This window comes from Xenopus laevis, chromosome 4L (assembly GCF_017654675.1).
Source record: "Xenopus laevis strain J_2021 chromosome 4L, Xenopus_laevis_v10.1, whole genome shotgun sequence".
In the NCBI taxonomy this organism is placed as follows: Eukaryota; Metazoa; Chordata; class Amphibia; order Anura; family Pipidae; genus Xenopus; species Xenopus laevis.
The window spans coordinates 28,662,171-28,689,625 of record NC_054377.1 but is presented as its reverse complement, the minus strand read 5'-3'; the positions used below and the strand labels follow the sequence as shown (position 1 = coordinate 28,689,625).

General features: G+C 37.9%; 1 protein-coding gene across 1 annotated transcript in view; it reads right to left on the bottom strand.

Moving 5' to 3' along the window:
• Positions 1 to 24,210, bottom strand: part of chka.L (choline kinase alpha L homeolog) — a 30,636-nt gene extending 6,426 nt beyond the window's left edge. Inside the window, exons 1-10 of the mRNA XM_018257678.2 lie at positions 23,807 to 24,210; positions 20,335 to 20,443; positions 12,957 to 13,010; positions 8,000 to 8,113; positions 6,385 to 6,518; positions 5,718 to 5,822; positions 4,235 to 4,293; positions 3,589 to 3,676; positions 1,964 to 2,072; positions 287 to 393 (exon numbers count right to left, since the gene is read on the bottom strand). Coding sequence (XP_018113167.1) covers positions 287 to 393; positions 1,964 to 2,072; positions 3,589 to 3,676; positions 4,235 to 4,293; positions 5,718 to 5,822; positions 6,385 to 6,518; positions 8,000 to 8,113; positions 12,957 to 13,010; positions 20,335 to 20,443; positions 23,807 to 24,051 — 1,124 coding nt within the window. The 5' untranslated portion in view covers positions 24,052 to 24,210. The remainder of the gene's footprint in view (positions 1 to 286; positions 394 to 1,963; positions 2,073 to 3,588; positions 3,677 to 4,234; positions 4,294 to 5,717; positions 5,823 to 6,384; positions 6,519 to 7,999; positions 8,114 to 12,956; positions 13,011 to 20,334; positions 20,444 to 23,806) is intronic.
• Positions 24,211 to 27,455: the final 3,245 nt, after the last annotated feature.

Here is a 27,455-nt window from a genome sequence, read left to right as displayed (position 1 = left end):
TTACAAAGTGCTGCCTTGAGCCTGAATGGGTTACTTTATAGAAATGGATTCTGAAATGGATTTTGAAAGACAAATCTGCAACACTGTGTACTGATCTGAATTCCTTTAGTAATTTAAGTGCTGTAAAATCTATGGTGCTGGCATTAGGTCTCTCAGTGATGACTCCACTTTCTCCTTTGAGCTAGGTCAGAGAGCCCTGCATATCGTACAAACACATGACAAAGACAATGGAAGTGTTTAGTTAGGGAAGGTATTTTCTCCAAATGTGCCAATGATAATGACTCACCTGTTAATTTCGATTAACAATTCATTCTCCAATTTGCTCCGCTCTTCATTGCTAATGTTTTCAAACCCAGGGAGAAACTCTGTCAAGTAACTGTTAACAAAGTGAATCTAAATAGAGAACGACACAAAAAAAAATACACAAATAAATAAGAGGTGAATAGAATACACAAATAAATATTAACTACAAATGCATCTTTGAAGTAAATCAGCAGCATGTGCAGAAAGTACCTTTGGAAAGCTGGTTTATACAGCCTTCTACAATATAGTTTTAAATAAATGTTGTGCACACCTTATTGTTTAAAAAGAAAAAGATGGAATTCCCAAGTCAGATATGCTACAATGCACTGCTTTATTTAAATTAACTTTTAGTATGATGTTCAGTGATATTCTGATGCAATTTGCAATTGGCTTTAGTATTTTTAATCATCTGTGGATTTTGCATTATTTATCTTTTTATTCAGAAGCTCTTCAGATTGCAATTTGAAAATTACCCTAGCAAACATGCATTGATTTGAATAAAAGGCAAATAACACTATTAAAAAGAAAAAATTAAGGCCAATTGAAAAGTTAGAACTAGCTTAGAATGAGCAATTTAACAAAATCAGCAGCATGTGCAGAAAGTACCTTTGGAAAGCTGGTTTATACAGCCTTCTACAATATAGTTTTAAATAAATGTTGTGCATACCTTATTGTTTAAAAAGAAAAAGATGGAATTCCCAAGTCAGATATGCTACAATGCACTGCTTTATTTAAATTAACTTTTAGTATGATGTTCAGTGATATTCTGATGCAATTTGCAATTGGCTTTAGTATTTTTAATCATCTGTGGATTTTGCATTATTTATCTTTTTATTCAGAAGCTCTTCAGATTGCAATTTGAAAATTACCCTAGCAAACATGCATTGATTTGAATAAAAGGCAAATAACACTATTAAAAAGAAAAAATTAAGGCCAATTGAAAAGTTAGAACTAGCTTAGAATGAGCAATTTAACACCAAAAGTCAAAAAAAAAAATCCTTTAAAGGGGTGGTTTACTTTAAGTGTTTAATGAAAATATCATGTAGTGTTGCCCTGCACTGGTTAAACTGATAAGTTTGCTTCAGAAACACTACTATAGTTCATATAAACAAGCTGCTGTGTAGCAATGGCGGAAACTAAAAAAAAAAAAGCTATATGGCACAGGTTAAATAATGGATAACAGATAACACCATTATGTTCTACAGAGCTTAACTGCTATCTGCTGTGTAACCCGAGCCTTTTCTCCTTTGAATGGCTGCCCTCACTGCTACACAGCAGCTTATTTATATAAACAATAATAGTGTTTCTAAAGCAAACACATCAGTTTTACAAGTGCAGGGCAACACTGCATTATATTTGTATTACTTTAAAACACTTTCATATTTTGATGTCACTGGTCCTTTAACAGTTAGTGATGTAGAGAGATATTCTAAGACATTGCTGTCCAACTGGTGGCCCAGTATGAAATAGAGGTTTACACACTGCATTCAGCTTTAGACTTGCAAGCTTGGGACCTCCTGCTCAGAGCTCATTTCATATGTTTAACAATGTATTGCACACTGCAGGCCCCAGTATACACAGTGCTCTATATTGGAGAGAATAATACAACAGCATAAAGGAACATTACAAGTATGATTTTTTTCAGATCCAAGAAACATACCTGTTGTTTCCTTGTTGGATATCTGGAAAAGGTTGCTTTAAAGAAGGGAAACTTTTCATATGTATAATCATACATCCATTCACAGAAATGGTTCCCGATATCAAATCCCCTGGAGACAAAATCATACTTTTACTCATTCTTCATATGTTGCAGTTCTTATTACATTTTAAAGGGTGTTCCAAATTTCTGCAAACTTAGAGCCTGAGAGATTCTGCTTTTGTCTAACTATGAACCAACAGCACACCACACTTTCATACTGTACATTTGGAGAGATCTTTCAGCATAGGTTTTGGGCTGGGAGCATGGGATATGCCAGGATGAGGTTCATTAGATTCATATCTGGAGTGAACATTCATTTTCTAACATGGTAATGACTAGGTGACTGTAGGGAAGTAGTATATCATTTTTAAAATCAGCATAATGCTGAATCCTCCACATAACGGCCAAAAACGAAACAATGAACCCGATTTTGTATTTTTGCACAATTTACACAACTAAATCAATTAGCAACAAATAAGTCTTATATTCAGTTTCTTTAAAAATGACATAATATTTTGTTTTTAAATAATAACAATCTAAACCTGCATCAACAGGGAACAGGCATTTCTTATTTTCAGATCTCTAGTTCTATAAAACAGGATATTAAGACTTAATTACACAATGAACTGTATCCAAGGCAAGCACGCATAACCTACTTCAATAACAGATAATGATAGACAAACATTGATGCACATCCATTTTGTAAATGTCAAAGCACTTTATAGTGCATCACATTAGTATTTTAGGTCCATAATATGCCGAAGACTCCCAATCCAGTAGTAACAAAATCTCACTTTAGTTCAGTTGTATAATGTGGGATTTGGTCAGGAGCAGTTTATTAAGGATGGGGGTTGGGTAAAATGTGATATTTATAGGCAAGCACAGCATCCAATCTGACCATACCAGACATGCATATATTCATCTCTTAAATCTTTAATATAGTATAGATATTTTATTTCCATAATGTAGTATATGGTCTGTTTCCAAACATAAAGGTATACTAATCTAGTCCTGTCTATCTTGCCTAGTGAGCTTACTTATACCTTCCCTGTTCAGGTAAGAAATGTCTGCAGGTAGTAAGTCAGCTGAAAACAACACAAACCGATAATGCTAAGCATTTTTCCAGTGCGTTTATTTGAAATGTTTTACAACAAATCAAAACTTGTTTTTCCCATGTGATTTAAGAAATTCTAAAATGCTATTTGGTGAAGGAGCCAAATGCCTGAACTCACAAAGCCCTTCAGCAGGAAGAATTACGTAGTTCCCCTTTCTAGGCATTTAAAAAGGACAGTAAAGCTAAAACAAACATTGTTACTGCATGATTTCCTTAAACATGACTAATCTTTCATATCCAAGGGGCCTCATATTTTCCTATTGTTAAAGCGTGATGGACTCTTCCTGCCTTTTATACCGTAGAGCCTGTCCTACGTGCAACCGTTACAAGCTCACATTTGCAGTTGATTCCAAGTTGTAAATTCATGTATAATTCCATAACTTTTTAGAAATATTGCCCAAGTCAATCCCTTGTGCTCTAAATGACAAGGTACTGTGAAATGCATCTGTCTGAACTTTATGCACATGGATACCTGTAATTGTAGCTGCTGTATTCAAAGTCTATGAGCATGAGTTTCTGTTTTTCTGAATTCTCCCTTCCATCCAACAGAAGGATGTTACCTGTAAGGGTAAAATAAATCAAATGTTAGCACAGCAATACAATTCTTAGTATATTTTGGTGTGACTAGTCTAGAACTGTACACATACATTCAGATGTACGGATAAACAGAGCCACCAATAGGCTGACAATTCACCCAGAGGCTACTAATAGCCAATACAACACTGGCACCCCAGGACCTTATATTATGCTTGTGTTGCTTCCCAGCTCTTTTTACATTAGACTTTGGCTCATGAGTAAGAAAGGTTGGGGACCCCAGCTCTACAACTACCTTTACTAACTGGATGCTTCCAAATAGCAAGAGATAAGGCTACCAAAAAGGCAGGTTTATTTATATGACATTTGCTTTCACCCAATTCTTTTATTCCCTATGTAGCAAAATTTCCACGTTTATGAAAGTTTTCATCCATGCCATGATATGTAGCATCTACAAGTGATAAGTGTAAAACACCTGCATTATGTTGTGTTATTCAACCTTGGATCTCCCAAATAATAACAGAAATACAGAAGGATTTGTGGTATCTCTTCATTAAATTACCAGATGCCGTTTTTATCATTACCTTCTTGACAGTCATTGTGACAAAACACAACAGGTGAAGAAGTGGCTTCCAGCAGACATCTGTAAAAAGAAACTTTTTTAGCTTGCTGGACGAGGAGTAAACAATTATACAATAAGTGTTAATTTCTCTTCTCAGACTGAACTAAAAGCTTTGCTTGAACTGGATATGCAAATAGCTCTAGAGCACAACTTAAAAGTCCAGCATATGGACTAGACCAGGGGCCTCAAATGCTTTTCAACTCCAGTTTGCCATCTCAGACCAAAATTAACAAGTTAGTAGTCACAGACGTACCATTCTTTGTGTATCGGTCAGGCACCACACATACAATAATCATACAGTTTTAGTGGAACCTGTATGCCCAGCTTTAGGCTAAAAGCACATGTAGCTCTACTCCAGCACCAGAAGAATGTCCAATATGTGCCTACTGCTATAACTGAAAGCAACCCGTTACTGTAGTTTTGGGTCTGAAAATGCATATCTGGGCCAATAACCACCTGTCAAACAGGTGAAGAAGTGGCTTCCAGCAGACATCTGTAAAAAGAAACTTTTTTAGCTTGCTGGACGAGGAGTAAACAATTATACAATAAGTGTTAATTTCTCTTCTCAGACTGAACTAAAAGCTTTGCTTGAACTGGATATGCAAATAGCTCTAGAGCACAACTTAAAAGTCCAGCATATGGACTAGACCAGGGGCCTCAAATGCTTTTCAACTCCAGTTTGCCATCTCAGACCAAAATTAACAAGTTAGTAGTCACAGACGTACCATTCTTTGTGTATCGGTCAGGCACCACACATACAATAATCATACAGTTTTAGTGGAACCTGTATGCCCAGCTTTAGGCTAAAAGCACATGTAGCTCTACTCCAGCACCAGAAGAATGTCCAATATGTGCCTACTGCTATAACTGAAAGCAACCCGTTACTGTAGTTTTGGGTCTGAAAATGCATATCTGGGCCAATAACCACCTGTCAAAGAGGTTGTATTTATGTCAATGACAGGACCTACAGGCCTACCTTTATGGGCCATTGGCCTTATACTTTTTGTTGGCCTCAGCACCAATAATCACAATTGCACTGATCTGTTAGCGAAGCAACTTCTCAGCGGCTGAGGTGAGATAAAAGGTGATCATTTAGATTATGGGACAGTGTAGTACCACATATCACAAATTCATAGGAGGCAAATTCAGAATTACAGGTAAACAGTACAAGGTTTATTCCTATGTAACCAGTTAAAGGAACTAGAGATTGCAGCTGTCCTTTGAGCTCACTGAACTCTGTCTAATAATATGTGGAGGTCAGGTCAAGTCCATAAAGTATATAAACAGTTGCTTACACTAACCAGACAGTTGCATGATCATTTCCCATCCAAAAATGTCTATAAGGCGGCTAAATATACATGCAATCACTCCGATTGTATTGCTCCTGAAAGACTATAGGTTAGATTTTGCAGGTAAGTATAAAGGAAGAATAAAGAATAGTTTACCTCAGGTTCCTCATTTCCTTGGGCAGATCATAACCCAAAATTTTATTCAGTTTGCGGGCATGGGATTCCCTTGTGAATTTAATCTTCAGCACCTGCTGCAGATACCTTTGGAAAGAATAGTACAACACCACTTTAGAATCTGTACACAAGCAATTACATTGTATGGTCTAAATGAGAGGTAGCAAAGACAACAATTCTAAAACTATACTACAGAAATTGCAATGCCATACAGTAAGACCTCTATTTGACAACCCCGGATTTTACGCCACATTTTTGTGGTCCCATCTATATATTATGCATATTTCATGGGATTGATTTACTTTTTTTTTCTGGTCCCCTGAAAAACATAAAATGGGTACTGTATGTATGAACACTATTTGGTTGTGGGGATAGCTATAAATATGATTTTCAGATAAAAATGGCGTCCTGTCCGATCAGGATTGCAAAATTATATTGGAGATCAGAAGTCATATAACCATAAAATAACTGCATTTTTGTAATGTAATACTTACTGTAACATTTAGCTAAAACTCACTATTTAGGGAATCGGTCTCTACCTATCAGTTATTTGTAGACCTTGCTTATCATATACCCAAGAGACACACATTCTTATATATTACACCATTTTTTGGAGGACTGAGAGAAAAAAAAAAACAACACAACATACTTTTCCATTGTGCCGAAAAGCCACTTTGGTTCCTTGTTGAACGGCATGTTCATACCATGAAAACGAGCCATTTTTTCAGCTATTTCAGCAGATAAGTCAGGAAGGGTCAGTTCATTAGTTTCCAGCTTCCTACTCTGGAAAAAAAAAAAAAAAAAAAAAGTTAGGTTACTCCATTTTCATGTATGAATTTGCAGCATGGACTGTTATCCACTCACAACTTGCACAGCAAATCTTTGTCATTATAGGATCACATTGACAGTATGGTTAAATTATTGTTTAACTTCTTTTTCTTTCTTATTTTTCTATTCAGGCCTCTCCTATTTATCTTTGTCTGTCATTCAAACCACTACCTGGTTGTTATGGTAGCATGGACCTTAGCAACCAGGTAACTAGTGAAATACCAAACTGGAAAGCTGCTGAACAAAATGCAAAAAAAGATTAAAAAGTAAAAACAGATTACAGACTGAATTACACCATTAAGCCATCTATAGGCATAGCAAACAACAGAAGGAAATGTTTAGGAGCCATTCAGATAAAACATAGCTGAACTTGCTTAGTTGTCTTGACAGTATATCTAGAATACCTTTCATAAGACCCTGGCACGTAGGACTAGCTGGTTCCGAGATATTTGCTGCTTTTCTCTGCCTGAGGGCAGCTGCGGATATAACGTTCTGTGTGCCAGGGTCATTTGTTCCATGACACACTAGATATCAGCTCTATGAGTGGGTGTCATTCAGTGCAATGGCAGGCAGCCTGAGTGCCAAGTTCTCTGCCAGCAGTAATACAGCAGTGGAACAAACACCTGGTGTGACATGGGCCTTGAGCAAGACAGCAACATTTGTTTCCAAAACTAAACCAATTCAAAAAACAGTTCACATTTTTCTTGTTAAAAGTAAACACTTTGTGCTTTGACGATTAGAAATTCTAATGTGACCCTGAAAATAAGAAATCATTACTGGAAGGAAGAGAATCAGTCAGGACTCCCAGAAATAAAGTTCCCATGCAAGAAGTGTCTTGCAAATGCACTCAAAGGGATTTTTGTCAAAACGCATCAGTTAATAGTGCTGCTCCAACAGAATTCTGCACTCAATTTTTTTTATATTTAATTATGAAATCTGCCATGGGGATAGACAGTCAGTTTCCCAGCTGCCCCCAGTCATGTGCTCTGATAAACTTCAGTCACTCTTTACTGCAAGTTGGAGTGATATCACCCCCACCCCCAGCAGAACAATGGGAAGGTGACCAGATAGCAGCTCCCTGAACACAAGATAACAGCTGCCTGGTAGATCTAAGAACAGCACTCAGTAGTAAAATCCAGGTCCCACTGCAACACATTCAGTTACATTGAGTAGAAGAAACAACAGCCTAAAGGGCTGGCTCTTTCTGAAAGCACATGACCAGGCAAAATGACCTGAGATGGCTGCCTACAGGAATTACATTTTATATTGTAGAGTGAATTATTTGCAGAGTAAACAGTGTAATTTAGAAATAAAAACTACATCATAAAAATCATGACAGAATCCCTTTAAGTTACTACTTAGATTTTTTTTTAAATGCAGTTGGTGGTATAAAATAGTAAGCTATTAAATTCATAAAACGCGTTCATTGGACTTACTGGGATGAATTGCTCAAGGCGTCCTTGTGGAAAGATTCCATACAGCTTGGGACCAAGAGATCTCTCAGCCAAGATGGCAAACATTACACTCTCCATTACCATGGCCTCTGCACCCTAGAGGAAAAAATAAGTATATATGACAATATAATAATTTGCCAGGTACACCCATTAGCTTAGACACCTTTTGCAAGACAAGATTTTTTCAAGATAATGCCCCTATCTACAGGCAGATATGTGGAGTGCCAGCTTAAAGATGAACTACTGTTAAAATTAAAAATTTAGTAAAAGATTCAAGTCATAGTAATAAGAAATGCACTTTATATAAATCAGTTTAATGGTGTACAATTTCTGAAATATCGAGCTACTCTTCAATAGTATTCCCATCTTGGAAATCTCTCTCTCCATGCAGGAGTCAGTCAGATTTTGATTGTCAGGTCATATACATTGGTGTGTGGTCACTTTGCCTACACAAGGTAGCATTGAGAGGGTGATCGTGAAAAGTAACTTGATAATTTCAGAAAATCACAGAATTGAAAAAGAAACACTCTAAATATAATCTTATTTCTATGAGAACACTTTTAAAAAATAATTTCTTTTCACAAAATGTCCCCTCGGGAGCCACCCTGAGCTTATGAGTTATGGGGAATGCAGGTTGTATTACATTCAAAGGTGATTCAAAACAACACTAAAAATTTATTAATGGGCAAGTTGCAGGTATTTTCTGAACCAGTTTCCTAAGTATAGACAACATAATTACATAATGCTATGGTGCAACACATGTTCTTGAATACTTTGAACATTTATAACAGCCCTTAAATCATTTCCTACCATGAACTTTGTCACAATTTCAGGGATATATTCTTTAGCTGGCAGCTCAAAGGTCTGAACAAATCACCACATTTTTATTAGCTGTGTCATAGACCATGGAGTGTTGCACATGAAATTATCAACATCATCAACTTCCGGTCTAGAAATATATGCCCATTATTATTGAGGCACAGCACATGCTTAGTTTGCTCTAGGCAACTGTATATCAGAACAAAAGTCTCCTTCTGACCAACGTGTTATTTATTCCTTGTGAGTAAATGGTGAAAATGTCAACACTTTTCCTAATATCCTAATCACCCATACAGCATGTGGATTTGTGTTTGACAAATGCTTGAAAACACCAGTAGTGCTTTTGTTCATTGATCGAATGCAGCGTAATTTTATACTAATGTCAAATTTCTTCAGTAAAGGTTCTAAGAATAATGAAAACAATCTTAATTATTTATGTGCTAATAGAATCCCATATTCTTTTTTCCTTTGTCTGTCTGCTGCTCCAATCCTGTACCTCCCTTGCTACATCTCCCTAAGTGATCTAGCCTAGACTCTTCTATATTTCTGCTTCCCATCTCCTAATAATTTGTTGGAGGCAAATGCATCCTTGCAGCTTGGATACTATATTTCTTGCAGGGAGGTTCACAACACCATTCCAGGCCAGCAAAGTGTAAGGAGCCAGCAGTCAACAATGTACTCCAAGGCCATGGGCAGACGGAGCATGCCTGCATATTTTTTCAGGCTTAGAGAAGCGGATCCACTTCGTGCGCCAGCTACATTAATTTGAAACACTTCCACGCAGGCACATGCAGTAGAGAGATGGTCGGCATGAAAATGCCTGTTTTTTCATATTTGGGCTGACCTCTGCTGCAAGAGGGTCTAATTCAAATGAATATAGCGGAGGCAAAAAGCGGATCTGCTTCTCGCAGCCTGAAAAAACAATATGCAGGCTGAGAGCAGCATCTGACTATGGCCTAAGCCCTGAATGGGATAGAAAAAAAAATACATCAAGTATATCCACAGGTCACAGAAAGCAAGCTAAACAATCCAAATATCAATACTGACTAGTGTTTTCTAAAAGTCACTAAAAAAGATCAAAATGGATTTGCAGCCTTTAAATAAATAGCATACGACAATTTTAACTTCCCAGACATGAATTCACTTAAGACACAACTTAGGTAGGACAGCACATAATATTTAAAAATGTTACGTGCCTTCTCAATTACAATTCTGCTTGGCCCATTAAGAATGTCACCTATACTTAACCTAGGCATTTAACTCCTGCTTATCTCCGGTCTATGAACTTAAAAACATTGCATTCCACACAGTTGCACCCAATAGCAGTGCTTCTGGCACACATACACAGTATTTGCCGATACCAGTATATTATATATATATATATATATATATATATATATATATATATATATATATATATATATATATATATATATATATATATATATATATATATATATATATATATATATATATATATATATATATAAATGCATACAAAACCATTTCCTTTTTATAAGTGTAAAGGCAAAGTAAAGCCTAAAAAAAGAATGACTAAATGCTGTATTTTATATACTAAACTTACTGTAAAAGCCCAGGGGCTCAGCAGCCCTACAGTAGTAATGATTCCCCCTTTAAAAGGTTTCTACAGCAGTGACCATCTTTGATCTTGTTAGGCCAATAGCTCAGCACAGGCTCCTTGTTCTCTGAGCTGATGTTAAGAAGCTTGAGAAGTTTATTATCAAAAATAAACTAAATAATAATATTAGGGGAAAGTGAAGCTGATGCTACAGGGCTGATTATTATTCAAGCCTGATGCTAAATACACCGACTTCTATGCGGTCATGTCAATTTGAATTCAGTACTAATCAGTCTTAGATCTTGCATGTTACATTATATTTTTTGTATATCAAGTGTCTGTCCCTAAGCTCTTGCATGTTACATTATATATTTTATTGTTTATGGAGAGTCTGCCCCTAAACTCGAATAAATGAATTTAGCCCAGATTATGTTCTGGGAATTAGCAGAAAAGACGACTTTGGAGTAATGACTCTTCACTGCTAAAGGAATGTTGTAGCACCAGGCAGGTAAAGAAGCCCAAATATATGATGAAAAATATCTATGCAAATATTTTGTCGAGTTGTAGATTTTCACACAGTAATATTTTGGTCTTGTTTGTGTTGCTTTTTTAAGGCATTATAGTTTGGAATGCAAGTTTTAGCAGGTGACAAGATAAGAAAACAAACAAAAAACAAAAGTAGGGAAAACTGGCAAAACAAGCTTTTATATTACCCAACAACTGCAGTGTTTTTCCATTTTCAAATATTGCCCTTTTTTTAGATGAAGTTCCAGGAAAATGATGCGTGAACTTTGTACTTGCCAAGTTTATTTGTCACTTTGCTTTCAAATTGACGAATAATGAGCTAGGTTGTCATGATCAACTCATCAAGCTTTTGTTGTGATATCGATAAATATAGATCGCAAAGTTCTTTGACACCAGGGTAAAATGAAGTGCCAATGTCAACACTTCCTTTAGTTATTCAGTAGAAACAGAAGTAGTGTATCAGTAGTGTATGAAGCCAGTTATACAGCAGAAACACATTAAGGTAGACAATCCAGCAATAAATCAAATTGTTGAATTGTGCTAGTGCTGTTCTTGATGGCAGGTACTATAGCAAAACATACACCACAACTATTAGGGAGGATTCAAGTGTAAGGAGGAAGTCTGCTACATTACCCAAAATTACGTATTTCTCAAAAACGGGAAAGTTGTGCTCACCACAAAATTTTAAACGGGTTGTTCAGTTTCACTATTTTCGGTTCGTTTTCAAATTTTTCACCAGAAAATAAAATACTGGTTTTGTTTTTTGAGTAATTTAGCTTTTTATTCAGCAGCTCTCCAGTTTGTAATTTCAGCAATCAGTGCAGTCTGCATATTCAGTTTGTAAATCAGTCTTGCTGTATCCTCTTCTATGGCAGATATTATTTGACTCGTGCCGTTTTGAAAATTTATGACGACCCTAAGCTTAACTTCCCAACCGAAGCCCAGACCACACTGAGCATGTGCGTAGTCTTGGTTTTGCAGAGAGATGTATAACACAGTTACAAGATGATGACCCCATTTGGCCAACTTTGAAAGCATAAATCATTTGTTTAATTAGGCTTCTGGTGCAGTAAGTTCATGTTTAGTATACAAAATACAGCATTTCTAGCATTATTCTATTTTAGACTTCAGTTCCCCTTTAAGCCATTGGGGGAGGGTGCAATGAGGCTGTAACCACAAAATTCATACAAAAACAAGAGGTCATCTGCGCTAACCCATTATCAAATAAGTATAGGACATTTTATGCATTTACCCATTTATAAACAAAACAGGGATTGTTTGTCCATATATTGCACTATATTTAAGATGGCCAATTAGGTCAATCATCATTGGTCTGGCCAATCCTACACTAATTTAATCAGATTCATTAAGAATTCTACTTCATTATACATTTTACATAGGGATATAGTTTTACCTTCAAACAATCCCTGTTTTGTTTAAAGGGGAGAGCATTTTTTTAGGAATATGTATGTGGCTGTCAGAAAACACAGGTGCTCCGATCACCTTGGCTCTCCCTGAGAGGATTAATTCAATCTAAAATCTGGGTGCAACAAACATTATGCTGAGCAGATCAATAACTGCGTGTGTGGCAGCTCTATAAAAGCACCAGCTTTCTGTAGCTCAGATTGCCTGGGTGTTAAAATGCTCTCTCAATGACTAAACCCTGAGCAATAAAACAAACTGCATGACAGTACTATAATAAATCAAAGAAATAAAAGAGTGTGTGTAAAGAAATGTTTTTTGTATTATCAGAATCAGGCACAAGTTATATATGACCAGGCCCTGACGAAATATTGGTTTGCAAGACCCTTGTTTTTTGCCACATATAAGGCCAATAAGCTATTAAATATCATTTAAGAGTGGCAGAGTTGGCCAGAGTTGAACCTTCAAATGTATTTGTATCATTCTATCAAACTTCACAAATACACAAGTATAGCAAGGAGCTCATAAAGTTTTAATTGTTATATGTTACCCAGTCCTGAGCATTTTTTAGCTTATTTTCATACACATCCTTACCTGGAAAAAGTTCTGCCTCTGAGTCTCTTGACTGTCACCTTTGTTACAAGACATCTAGTAAGAACAAATTAGATGTTTTAAGTATATAACATTTGCAACAATATCTTAGAAGTTATATTAGAACATACAGACAGAAGAGCGGACTCACTTTGGCATGCTGATTATGTCCGATTTTTACAAATAAAGTTTGGATAACATATATATATATTACAGAGACGCTGTTTTTTTACAAAATTATTTGTACGTGCTGACTGCAAAATACTCCCTAGTGCACTCATTTGTTTAAACAGAAATATATACACACACACACACATTTCTCTTGCTTGTCTGTTAAAATCAGTTACTCTGTTGAGGACCCCTGACAAGAACTAAAAGGGAAACAGATTAATAAAATTTGTATATTGTGGCGATAATCCCAATGTAATACCTCTGGTTTCAGAATGGGAAATAATCCCAAGTATAGTATGACCGATTTATTTTTTAAATCATGCATTCAGTAAACCTCCATGTAGAATTTTTACGTAAATTACGTACATTTTTTACGTAAATGGCATAGACTATAAGCGACAGCAATGGAGACAAGGGGCGCTCTCTAATAATTACAATAAAACAGATAAAATGAGACGAGAAATATGCCAGCTTTTATTCATATGTATAGTTAATATTTTTATGGGGAAATAATTAAAGCTAAACCCAGTAACTAAACAAACAAACATTCAGTTGAAGTCAAGATGTTTTACTTAGCAAACATAAGCAGGTGCTTTGAAAGCAGCATTGTTTAACTCTAGAATATAATGGGCTATAGCAGCAGCCACCTTGTCAGCACAAAATACAGCAGCTGCTATATAATCTATGGAGAATTTGTCATCTTGAGAAGATTGCACACTATAAGCTCATGATCATATGATACAGATCAAGCGGACAGCTATTTCCTAATGGATTGTGCAGCAGCCACAGCCCTTTAAATAAATACATTACCTTCCACTCACACATTCTACTGTATAAATAAAAAACAGCTTCAAAGTCTTGTGTTATATTTTTCCAAAACAAAGTGCGTTTTATAGCAGGACACATACCTTTAGTACAATGAGTAAAAAAACTCCTGTATGGAAACATGAAGATCAGGATAGCAGGTAGAACAAAGCAAGACGTGTTCGCCCCAGAAAACTATACAAGTTGTTAAACCACCGTTACAGATATAAACTATCAGAAACCAGGTTTCTATCATAGAAAGTTTTTAAGTAAAATTAATATGAAGTATATATATGTATTAGATTTGTTTCCTTAAAGGAGAACTAAACCTTTGTACAAAAAAAGCCCCCCTTAACTGCCTGCCATTGTCCACCTGGCATTAGTCAAAATAACGCCCGTAAAAAATATTCGACCCTAAAATGCAAAGCAGCGCTCCAGGGCACCATCTTCTGCCGCTTCGTATTCTTTCAGGACTCAACGCCAATTTGCACATGCGTCAATTCCTGACTTGGTACAACTGCAAATGCTCACACAGGTTTCATGTTGGCATTGAGTCCCGAAAGAATACGATGCAGTGGAAGATGGTGCCCTGGACATCCGCTGCACTGCTCTGCATTTTAGGGTCAGATTTTTTTAAGGGAGTTTTTTGACTAATGCACAGTGCAAGAAGGGAGAGGGGGGCAATGCCAGGCAGTTAAGATGGCTTTTTTGGTATGTGTGGTTCAGTTCTCCTTTAAATTGGAAGAAAGATGCAAATAAAATTGGAAGAAAAATGCAAATAAAACTGGTAGAAATACATTCCATATAGCTTTTTCAATTTCATTGACACCAATACAAGGTACAGCATCAAGTTATAAATAATCACCAGATTATTAACGGTGATATTCTTACTTCAATTAAGAGAAAAAGGAAGAGATGAATACAAAAATTTTCAGAATAGGTAGCAGATACTTTGTATCAATGCTCTTATGTTATGAGAGAAAAAAAAACTGGTTTCTGAGCACAGCTGGCGCTGCCAGACACTCTTATGCCCCACGGGACCAAAATGAACTAATATCCTTGAACAAAATGTTATTTTTGGACGGTCTGCAATACTGTGTACATTTAGTGCAAAGTGTAAGCCAGAGCTTGAAACGTAAACTTGTTTTTGAGCCGTTAAATGTTTACAGTCTGTTCTTTCTACTACAGCGCATTCAACAGAACATACACACTCTAAAAAGTACATCAGTTATACTTGAACATACAGTATAACTATGCAAAGTCTGATGAGTGTTTAACTCAAATATCAGTCATACGTGTAACTTACACATCAATATGGACACAATGCAAATTCATCACAATTGTATTTGATGCTATTCGCACACTTTTCTCCATCCACAGATCAAACTTTGCTTTCATCGTCTCAAACTGTCCTTTCTTTCACTGCTGTGAGACTCAATGATAACTGTGAGCCCAGTAAATGTACTGTAATGTAGGTCCCTCTAACGAAGTCCCTCGCTCTTATTAGGGGAAAAGAATGGGGTTTATATAAAGTGCTCCTCCTATATGTCTCTCAGGTTCCCTCTTTACCCCACAGTGCCTACCTAATTGAGCAGAATTGAAGAGTAGCTGGATAGTTGTATGTTAAAAAAGCATTGAAATCATTTCTGGGATCGCGAAAACGGGCCCTGTACCCCCTCACCAGCTCCACCACCAGATTTAATTGGTAAATGTTCCGTGGCAGCTGGGGAAAAAGGGGATTTTGCCTTTATTTTGAATCTATAGAAATAAGTCAAATCAACTGGACTTGCTGTGTTTTTTTTCCCTTGAAGACATTTCACCAGTCGTCCAGCTGGCTTTCTCAATTCAGAATAACTTGTAAATCTTCCTTTGAGAATATAGATCCTCTAGAATGTTGCTCCAATCAGCATCATCTGTTTATCATAATCCAGAAGGATCACATTAAATTAGGTGTTGATTGTATTAGCAGGATTGGAGCTTTGATGTGTTATTAAACCCTTTTATTTTTCAGATCTAGAGACACCAGAGGGTTGTCCGTCAAAAGCTGCCGTCCGAAGCACAGGCCCTCGGGTGCCTAGATATAAATACGGCCCTGCATAAGGTGGTTGTTATATATAGCTGTGTTGTGCTCCACACATACTCACTGGGGCTCATTTACCAACACTGGGCAAATCTGCCCATGGGCAGTTACCTATAGCAACCAATCAGTGATTAGCTTTTTAAAGCCAGCTGCAAGTAGAACAATGAATGCTGCAATTTGATTGGTTGCCATGGGTAACTGCCCATGGCCAAATTTGCCCAGTGTTGATAAATGACCCCCACTATAACCTGTCATTTCAGCACCCACCTGACAGCAATGTCCATGCATATCCAGCAAGACTTCCATGTAACAAGGCAAGTGTGAGATCAGTATTATAGAAGGGCACCAGTTACATGAAAGGTGGAACTTTTCTACATCTTAATATGAAGAACTTAACATTTGGCAAAAAATGGACACAAAATTATTGCAGTACCAATATTTTCAAGACACAATTAGTTCATCTTGGTTCTAAGCAGGTCTGCCCCTCAATGAATCATTGCAAAAGGCTGTATAACATGCATAATAAACCATGGTTTAACATAAAAATACGTAAAGCTTTATTGAATGATCCAACTTCAGAGGTTGCATACTATACCGTGTATCGTGTCTGTCACCTGGAAAGGCACGATCGTATGGGTATGCCTGCAGCAAAGAACACATGCACATACAACTAAAGAGGTAAAACACCCACCCTAGCAAGATTGCATCTCCACCCACATAAAGCCCTTCCCATAGAGACCTGAGGAAGATGCAATTTTAAGCCTCTCAAAGTTCAGTTACGCTAGCTACAGAATCTTCCAATGTAAATATTTCAGCAATGGTTTTATACTATACAGAATAATTTTATTGATTAATAACAGTATTATAATTGCCGATATCAGTAACATTACAAGCATCATGCTAAAGACACTCCCACTTTGTTTATATATTTGGCACAGATAAATGTAACCAAAGGGAAATGGGAAATCACAGTGCTTACAATTTGAGGTTATCCAGACTGTGGTTGAAATGCCTCTTAAAAGGCACAATAAACCTAAAACACAAGTTACTTTTGAATGAACTGCCAATAACCAAAAATTATACATTATAATTATATGAATGATCTGCCAATAACCAAAAATTATATGTAAAGGCTTTAGTAACGTGAAGATATCTGACACCATACTGTGAAAAAACAAATATTAAAGACCCAATTTAAACCCAATTTAAAATGCCATATAGAATGAAAAACTTGCCCTCAGTTACAGAACAAGCATGTACATATATTAAAAATATGGAAAATTTGTCATGTTTGCTTTAAGGATACAATATTACCTGTCACATCAGTTAAGTATGTACTTTAGATTTAAAGTTCTTTCGAACAATGAGGCAATTGATGCCAGTTCAGATTTAGAGAGAGCAAAAGTAATTAGAACTTATTGTTCCATCAAGTTTAAGCTTCACTGTCACTGTAAATGTTGCTGCCAATGTGTTGCCACTGACATCTTTCAAATCCATAAAAAATTAAATAGCAGAAAGTTTTGATTCAGAAAGCATTTAAAAATTCTTTAGTAAAATATGCTTTAATTGTTTAATAGGACTTGTTTTGACTACAAACTTTGAGTTACATTAAAATGCCTGCCACACTGCACTCCTGCAGGTCTCTTGCCATAAAGGTCACAATGGTTGCCCACAGGGATACACGTGGCAACGGTTTATTCTAATGATGGCAATTGAATGAATGCATTAAGCCAATGCAGAACATTAAATTTGCATGTTTTAATTAAATACTATATTGTATCAACATTGTATTTATGTTTAGGTGGAAGGCTACCTTCCAAATAATAAAGTCAATAATAATGGCAAGTGCATTTCCCAGTGAAAAAACATGGTTTCACACTTACATTACTGAATGGCTAAAAAATGTATTGCAACTGTCTATTACAAATAACAATCACTTAAAAAACAATGTAAAATTACACTAAAAACTAAGATTCAATCACATTTAAAGGGAAACTTTTGTCATTTTCAATTTATAGAGCCTCAACACCAAGCGGCCTTTTTGAAGACCCTGGTTGAACTCAATGTACACTCTTTGCCATGCACACACATTTTTAGGGCAGAGCAATTTTATGAGAAAACTATTTTGTATTTAATGCACTATTTTTAAAAGTGCACACACAGTGTTAAGAAGTACTTGCGTACAATAATTTTTTGCATACACTCAAAAAATAAAAATGAAAATCATTGTCGAGAGGAGAAACCACATTTTTCGAGTTTATGTATACATCTTTTTATCGAATGGCAGTTAGTTTTAGAGACAAAAATGCAAGTGTGTTGGGTGGTATACTACAGGAATGCGATCAGTAAAAAGTAGGGGTAACTAGACATTGTACTCTTAATTTTGCTGTGCAATGTTACACAATGACCAGTCCAAGCTGAATGATTACTAAATGCTTTCACATGGCAGTCAGCTACTGGACACTTTAAAACATCAGTCAAAGTATTAAAGCCAATGAAAACACCAAAGCAAAATATAATGGAAGATTTCTTTAGAATATGAATGCAAGTTTTTTTTTAGTTTTTTACATATTGTTAAAAAGACGTGTGTTAGAAGTGACTCAAGGGGTCCCATTACAGGGCAAGAACTTTGCACAGGCACTCTCTCAATGATAATTAACCTAGGTACATATATTTATATAGTCTAGGGTATTAAACCCAGAGACAACTAAACAGAAGGTAAACACTATAAAAGCATTCCATTACTGCATTTCTTTGCCATATTTAGTTGGGATTTAAGTTCAAAGAACAAAGCCAAAATATGTGATTAGCCTCTAAGTATACAGTAAGCAAGGAAATCTCAACAATATCAGAGTCCATGCCACATTTCTCCAACAGCTTGTACTTTGGAACTGGCTACTTCAGTTTACTGTGTGCTACTTTCCCCAGTTAATCTTGGTTCAAATTCCCTTTGAGAATGTTGCTACACATTAGACAAAGCACTGAAGTGATAAAACTAAAAAATGTGACTGACACCATAACACATCAGTTAATTTAGATTCATCTCTGCCAATTACTGCTCCACACTTTAGTGCCAGCATTCCAACAGGAAAGTGCCCACAACCCCTCCTCTCTAGATGGCCACATGCCAGCGGAATTCAATTTAAGCCATGTTTTCATCTTTAGGGTGTGCAGTCAGCAATGCAGTGATAGACTAGAATGATGAGTGAGGCAGCAGCCAGAGGCGCAGAACACTGGGCAACCTTCATGCACATACATGGCATATAAAGTCTGGGGCCTAATATGTGTTTACTTGTGTGTGTTGATTTGTTTGAGGAGAGTTACCCTCAACATGGAGAGCTTGCCCAAATCTATTACTGCTGTTACTGTTTTTGTATTTCAAGCAACACAGAGGGGCCCGCTGATAGAAACCAGTAATGGGCCCAACAGTGTTTTAATCCTTGACTTATACATGGAATGTCATTTGTTCATTTATAAAGTGCCACCAATTTCTACAGTACCATACGTATAGTGACTAAAAAGGTAAATAAGGCAAATATGGTGCAAAATAGAGCACCAGATCAACAAGCAACTGTAGACTGCGTAGCATATTTGATGTAAATGTATAAGAAAAATCTCAATTTCTTTTTATTGGGAAACAAGCATATTTTTTTCAGCATGAGAAATAAACTATGTATTTTTGGTATAAATTTTGCTAATTTTTAATTGAATATATTAAAGGTTTTCTTTTTATTATAATGTAATAAAGCATTTTCTGCTTACACGTTCTACATCCCCTATAATAAGCTACGGACAGGGGGCTCTATATAATTTCTTCAACCCTTTGTCGTGACTGTTTCGACTAACAGGACGTTAGAAGTCATTATGCAGAACTTTCTCTGTGCACTGTCGATTTCTTAATATGGAGAAACAGGACCATAACCATTGAGTAGTTTAATTTTCACCAATTTTCATTTTTTTTAACAAATTACAAAAATCAAAAAAGAATATAATGGGAAATAAGGATGTTCAGCACAAGCCCTATTTATTAAACTTATGTTAACGTACTAGCCCTTTAAGTACACATCTGCTCTCCAATGGGTAAGCTGTATACACAGGTGCAAAAACCCGGCCAGTAGGAAACAACCATTTTCGGCTTTAAAATGTGATTGAATCTTTATACCAACAATTATTCAGAATTTGTACTGGTATATGCTAATAAACAAATCTACTGTACATGTATTGAACTGAATGCATCCTATTCCAGCAAACCAATACAAGCCATAGCAGGAATTGCTTACCAGGATGAATAATGGATATACGGAATGCATCTTTTGTTTCACCCACCTGTAGAATGGCGCCATATATCCTAAGCAGTACACTCCTTGGTTCATTGGACAAAGATTTTTCATCTTCAGGTAATGAGCAGAGATAAAGCATATTGCTAAGTCCGCCCCTGTGGAATATAAAACATCATCATTAATTCACTGGATATTAGTAAATACTCAAGACATCCATAGCTGGCTAGTACAATGTCCTTTTAAAGCTAGTCAATCACAATTTGCTTTGCCAGCCACCAGACATTTTTTCTCAGGTCTGAAAAAAAATTGGTGGCAGGGGCCTGTAGAGTATTAAAATACATTGGTGGCCAGGGGTTTTAAAAAAACAAAACAAAAAAACAACACATTGGTGTTTAGTAGAATTGAACTCGCTGTCAAAGGGGGCTCGGCTCTTTCGAAAAGTGCAGCACAGCTGGGCCCCTTAAGGCACAGTCAGCTTTTAGGATGTCACAGTGGGGCGGGGCAAGTATATAAAAAGGGGAGCCGCCAGGGTCAGATGTATGGTAGTTACACCACTGAACTGGAGTCTTGGCTGGCACAGAGCTGACTGCAATTAAAATGTTTTAAAGGGCCCCGTTATCCAGAATGCTCAAGATCTAGAGTTTTGTGGATAATGTATCTTTTATTTCTTTCCATAATTTGGATCTTCATACCTCAAGTCTACTAGAAAATCATGTAAACGTTAAATAAACCCAATAAGCTGATTTTGTTTCCAATAAGAATTATATCTTAGTCAGGATCAAGTACCAGCTAATGTTTTATTATTATAGAACAAAAGAAAATGAAAACTTTGGATTATTTGATTATTATGGAGTCTATGGGAGACGGCCTTTCGAGAATTCTGAGCTTTCTTGAAAATGGGTTTCCGGATAGAAGATCCTATACCTGTACAAGTATAAAAAAAAACAAAAAAAAAAACACCTTATTTACAACTAACTTTAAAATCACTGAACAATTAAATGTATAAAGAAAAGTTGCTTAGCATAACACTCTTGCCATTCAAAAAAAATTACATGGCCATCCCTTTTAAACTTCACTATATTTACCTTCAAAAAACAGGAAACCATCTCCTTTAAAGGAGATATTAAGTAAAAAAAAAAAACAAGAATGTGCAAGTGCATTATATTCTTTGAACAGGGGTTCACAACCTGTTTTACCTGTGAGTCACATTCAAATGTTAAAAGAGTTGAGGAGCAACACAAGCATGAAAAAGTCCATTGGGTGCCAAATAAGGGCTGTGATTGGCTATTTGGTAGTCCCTATGTGGCCAGGCAGCCTACAGGAGGCTCTACTTGGCACTATACTTCGTTAAAACTTGCTTCCAAGCCAGGAATTCAAAAATAAGCACCTGCTTTGAGGACAAAGAGCAATATCCAAGTGGTTGGTGAGCAACATGTTGCTCACGAGCTACTGGTTGGAAATCACTGCTTTAAAATATAGAAGAAAATCTCTTTAAAAAAAATTAGTGTTTCTGGTTGATATATTGAAAATGGCTGCAAAAAACCTACTAGTCCCCCTTATCTGTTTCACTTTGTGCTGCCACCTTTCCCAGGCTGTCCAGGGGAGCCGGTGGCACTCAGCACACTGCACTGTAGGATAGGAACCTATTAGCAACTAGGTGGACCTGATAGGGAACTGAAGTCTGTCTTTGCTTGTGTGACTGCATGGCTGTGTTTGGCTACCCCCCCCCCCTACTGTGCTTCTGGCAGTGACTGCTAGGACACGCCCACCCCTCAATTGAAACACAGACAGACCAAAGCAGACCTATAGGGAGCCTTTTTTAAAAATAATATTAATGGGGTTGTTTACTATAAATGTATCAACTACAATTTGAAGTTGATTTAAATTTGATATTATTTATTCGTGCAGATTTATTCGTGCAGATTTTCATCATCTGGACCGGAGCAATGGGGATTGTCGCACGGGAAATTTAAAAAATTATTGCATCTTCGGCGCATCCAATGTTTTTGAACCAATATGGGTATGGTTGGGCAGCATGCCGCCCCCCTAAAATCCTGCCGCCCTAGGCCCTGGCCTAGGTGGCCTTTCCACAAATCCGGGCCTGATTGCAGCACATCTTTTAATCACAAGGGCACCAACTGGCACCAATTCTGAATAAAAAAACCTTGATGGAGTTAGAATAACCTTTATTTCCCCTGAGCACACAACACCTGCAGGTCACCACATACTTAACCCTAAAACACACATAGCTTTTCAAAGTTTTTTGGCTTAAGAACCTCTTTAGCGGTCCAATATTTGCAAAGAGCAAATGGAGAGTTGACAGGGGTCAGACAGTCCCTGGTGGCAGAAAGAATTAACTAACGAAGGTGGGAAAGCTGTGGGTAGGATTGCCACCTTTTCTTAAAAAAAATACCCGCCTTCCTATATACTTAACTTATTTCCCTATTAATAACATTGGGATTGACCATCATTTTTACCAGCCAGGTGGCTGTGGGTTGTCAGTCTTAAAACTGGCCATAGATGTACAGATTTTGGTCTCATTTCGAGGAAACAATCTACCGACCTGCAACTAACCATTCAGATTAAATACAGTAATAAAAGAACAAATCAGACGATGTTCTGGCCATGACAGCAATGCTATTTAAGTTATGTCCGACAAATTCACAAAGTCACCCATTGATATCGTCAGATAGGCAATACAATCAGCGATATTATTAACTGACAAATCTTCTAACCTGTCCGATCAACTAAACCAGCGGTCCCAAACCTTTTTCCTACGGTGTAGAGCCAAAATTTTTTTGCAAGAACTGGGGGGGGTTGGGCTTTGGCATCAAATTCTGGCACGCCGGCGTCCAAATCAGGGCACCCCGCGTTAATTGATCGCTAGGCTCAGTGACCCCGTTTAAGACTAGGCCTGGCGGTTGGGGACCCCTGAACTAAACATCTGATTGCCATGGTACAAAAAAATGTCGGGACAATCCACACGCGGTCCGAAAATCGTACGAAACGAATTTCCGGGCGACTTTTTCTTTACGTCTATGGGCAGCTGTATAACAATGATCGGATATCCACTGAAACAACAACTGCAACAGTCATGATACATAGCAGCAATGATAGGAATCATCTCACACTATCAGTTCATCTGTAGCATGGGGGGGGGCTTTACCAGAATAGAAAATTAACAATACGGTTTTAAAGAAAGCCACCACAATAAGTGAAACATGATACTAAACAGTGACACGCAGTGAGCTCAGCGATTGCAAGTGCTGCACCCACCCCGGCAGAGCTACACCCACGCCTGCAGTGCCCCAATTCCCTCCATCCTTGCGGAATGTACATATAGTAATATCCCAGTAAGGACACTGCTTGTCCAGCTTTCCTCCATATCCCTGGCGCCTTCCAGCTGCCACTAAACTACAATTCCTAGCAGCACTTTTGGTATTTCCAGTAAATGTCATCTGATTCATGCCTTATTGATAACTGACAGTTTGAGCCCACACAGTACCGCAGTCACTGACCGTATAACAGAGATCTGGAAGCGCTCCTCCTCCAGAAGCCTCCACGCCCCGGGAAGGAATTCCTTACACCAGCGGAACGCTTTGCGCCTGGTTTTGGGCTCCGGTGCGTCCTCTTGTTTCTCAACTACACCGACCACTTCCGGCTCCACCACGCCCCGCTGCGCAGTCATGAGACCCCCGGCTGTACTAATGAGCAGTTCCAGGGAGCTGGGTTGCTCCTCGCCGCATGGGAACTTTGTCTTCATTTTATAACGGAATAAGGAGCCGGAGTCAATCTGTCTAATCTGTGTATTACTGAGACAAAGGGTCAGCGCTTTACCTTTGCTGTCAACGTTAATGAAATGGTCAATTTACGGCAAATTCACTCTCCAACAACTGAGCTGCGTTCCGCTTTACCTCCCTCCCTTATACAGCTTGTAGGGTTATACGTCACTGGACAGTTCCATTTTACTGGCTGCAGAGGTTTTCCTCCCTCGTTTGGCGGCTTGCAATTGGAGGAGACTTTTAGACTGGGAGATGCCTGGAGGCTGAAGCGGTGGAAGGTTGCCTTGGTGTCACTTGTGGTCGACGCTGGTATTACAGCTGCTGCTGCAGTTGCCTTGGTTACCGATTTACCTCTGCCAAGTTCCATGTCTGCTCATTTGTCTGGTAGCCAAGAAGATGCTGCTGTAAAAAATTGTTTTCCCTTCTTCACTGTAATGTCCCTAAGCCAGCAGCAGCCAGTATAGCTGTCAGCTGATACTTGTTGGCAGGGCCAATTCTTTATGTTTTGTTGTCTAATCTGACATGTTATGGTAAAGGGATGGCACGGTATGTATGACAGGGATCAAGTCCAAAATTCAAAATATGCCCTGGCAATTCCTTTAAACAGAGGCACAAACAGCCCCCCAACAGCCCAATAAATAGTGACTCTGTGGTGTCTTACAGTAGCGCCTCTGGAATTTGCCAAAATCCACAGATTGTCAGAATCCACAGATTCGACTGCTAGCAGAGTTGGCATAAAATGACCCAAGTCTAAAGGTGGCCATAGACGCAAAGATCCTATCGTACGAATCGAGGATTCGTACGATTTTCTGATCGTGTGTGGAGAGTCCTGACATTTTTCGTCCGGCGGAGATCGGTCGTTTGGTCGATTGGACAGGTTTGATTTTGTCCTGACCAATCCCCCCGGAGCCCATTGCGCTCTCATCGTAATCAGATTACCCGCGATATAGCCATGCCCGTTAGTGACATATCGGGGAAAGATCGGCTTGTTTGGCCAAACGAGCAGATCTTTTCGTCTATGGCCACCTTAAAGCAGCTTCATGTTACAGCAACATTGTCCCACTCCCTGGAACTTAAGGTGGCCATAGACGCACAGAAAACAAATTTTCGTCCGATATTCGTTGCGTGTATGGTGGAAAAAGAGCCGACCGATATCGTCAGAAGACTTGGATATCAGTCGGCTCGTCGATCGGGCTGGACGGAAAATTTTGATCTGGTGCCTTTGAAGGGACCCAAACAACGGCCATTGTTAGTGCTGATTCGTCAGATAAAGGTAGAATTTTATTGTTTCTTCCCGTATATCAACCTGTATATCTGACGATTCAGCTCTCCAGTCCATAATGAATGCAGGCTTATACACCTCAGCAACCGCTCCTCCTCTGCCATGCCACTCTTCCAATCCCTGCACTGGCTTCCACTACCTTTCAGAATAAAATTCAAATGAACGACCCTGACATTCAAAGAAATTCATAACTCTGTCCCACCTACACCGCTTTCTACACTTCTTTACTGACCTGCTCCTACACTCTTCTTTCATAACCTCTTCACATGATCGCATTCAAGACTTTGCAAGGGCTGCACCCCTCCTCTGGAATTCTCTCCCACAGTCTGTCCGACTTTCTCCCAACCTTTCTGCTTTCAAAAGATCTCTTAAAACACACTTATGTATAGAAACCTACTCTCACTCTGTTTAGCTAACAAATGCAATACCATATGCTACTTCTCTAATCTTGCTTATTTCTGATCCACACCTTGTGTCTCATTCTCTTCCTCTTTTAGATTGTAAGCTTTTTTACACAGAGCCTTCCTCACCTTTGTACCGGTACTGATCTTTATGTATGTAACTCTGTATGTTCTATGTATGTAATTTATGTGATTTGTATGTATAAACACATTTATTTTACAGTGCTGCGCAACATGTTGGTGCTCTAAAAATATATGTTAATAATAAATAATAACTTAGCACACAGGAGATTTAAGCAGCGAAATATCCTGCATGCCCAATTTTGCATACTGTAGAATCAGCTGGCTGGCCCCTTAATTTGGGCTACCCAAGGCCCGGGCCTTTGTGACCTTCAAACTAATCTGGGCTTGTCAGTGGTAACATAGCTAAGAACCCCTGTTAAGATGAAAAGCAATTCCTCATTTGGCACTAAGTACATTCTCCAGGTAATAAAGATATAGGAACAGGGATAATTTATTGGTGTACTTTAAAACTATGAGAAAACCAGTCAAATGCTTGGACCAGAAGATTCATGGTAGTGAGGCCCCAATGTTTTTTTTGTCCAAGGTAACTCTTTATTTGTACTTAAAAGTGCTTGGGCTTCAGGCAAAATTCAACAGCCAACCCTGTCTTGTTCTAGTGCTCCTCCACAGGTATATGTAATTATCATGGAGCAGCATCAACACCAATAAGTATCTGGCTTAATTTAGTGGCACCAAAAATTTCAACTCCATTGTGGGGTGTGTGAAGGTATACAGGTAGGAACATGAAATTTGTTTGTGGAAAACTATGAAGAACTGTTGGTAGCTCACAGACTCTGACCTTTGTAGAATTTCTGACCTTTTAATTCAAGTGCTGTCCAATTTTCTGCATGTAGGGGCATAACTACAGGGGTGAGCAATTGCACCTCGCCCGCAAGAGATGTGAAACTGTGAAGAAGTTTGTTTGCCCATGTGTCAAAAGAAGATTGGGGTGTACTTCTGCATGGGAGGGGACACAGGTGCACAACCTGCACCCAGGCCCACCCAATAGTAGTTACATCACTGACTATAAAGGTCTGTTAAGGGACTGCTGACTTCATTTTTATGACCAAGCTACTATATATGCCCTTACTGCTTTCGTTACTGTCTGACAGTTATGCCAAAGGTGGATGTTAAACTAAATAAGAACACCAGGCCAGAATCCTGGTACTATATTCTTTTCAACATAGGTGTTTTATCAGGATTCCTATAAGTCTGGCACAGACTATGGATTCACCCCACAGCCCCTTGTAAAATCTGCAGTCTATTGCACAAAGTATAATACATTGCTCCTAAAATGTAACTACTCCCTATAATCTAATGAGGCTCATCTGCAGATTGTAAATCCTTTGGGGGCAGGAACTAATGTGAACAATTTCAGCTAAGCACTTTGTTATGGTGTTGCTACATACAGTATAATGAAATTATTTGTTATTATTTGGATATCCCAATTATTATTTGGATTTGGATATCCCAACACATCAACGTTATTTCTGAAACATCTCCACAGGTCTAAAGTGCTAAAACATTGCATACAATTTGTTCTTGTTTGGGATTACATTACAGTAAATATTGTAGGCACATGTAACCCAAATTAAATGTAGGCAATGAGGATTTAAACAAGTGACCCCAGGATGGTGGA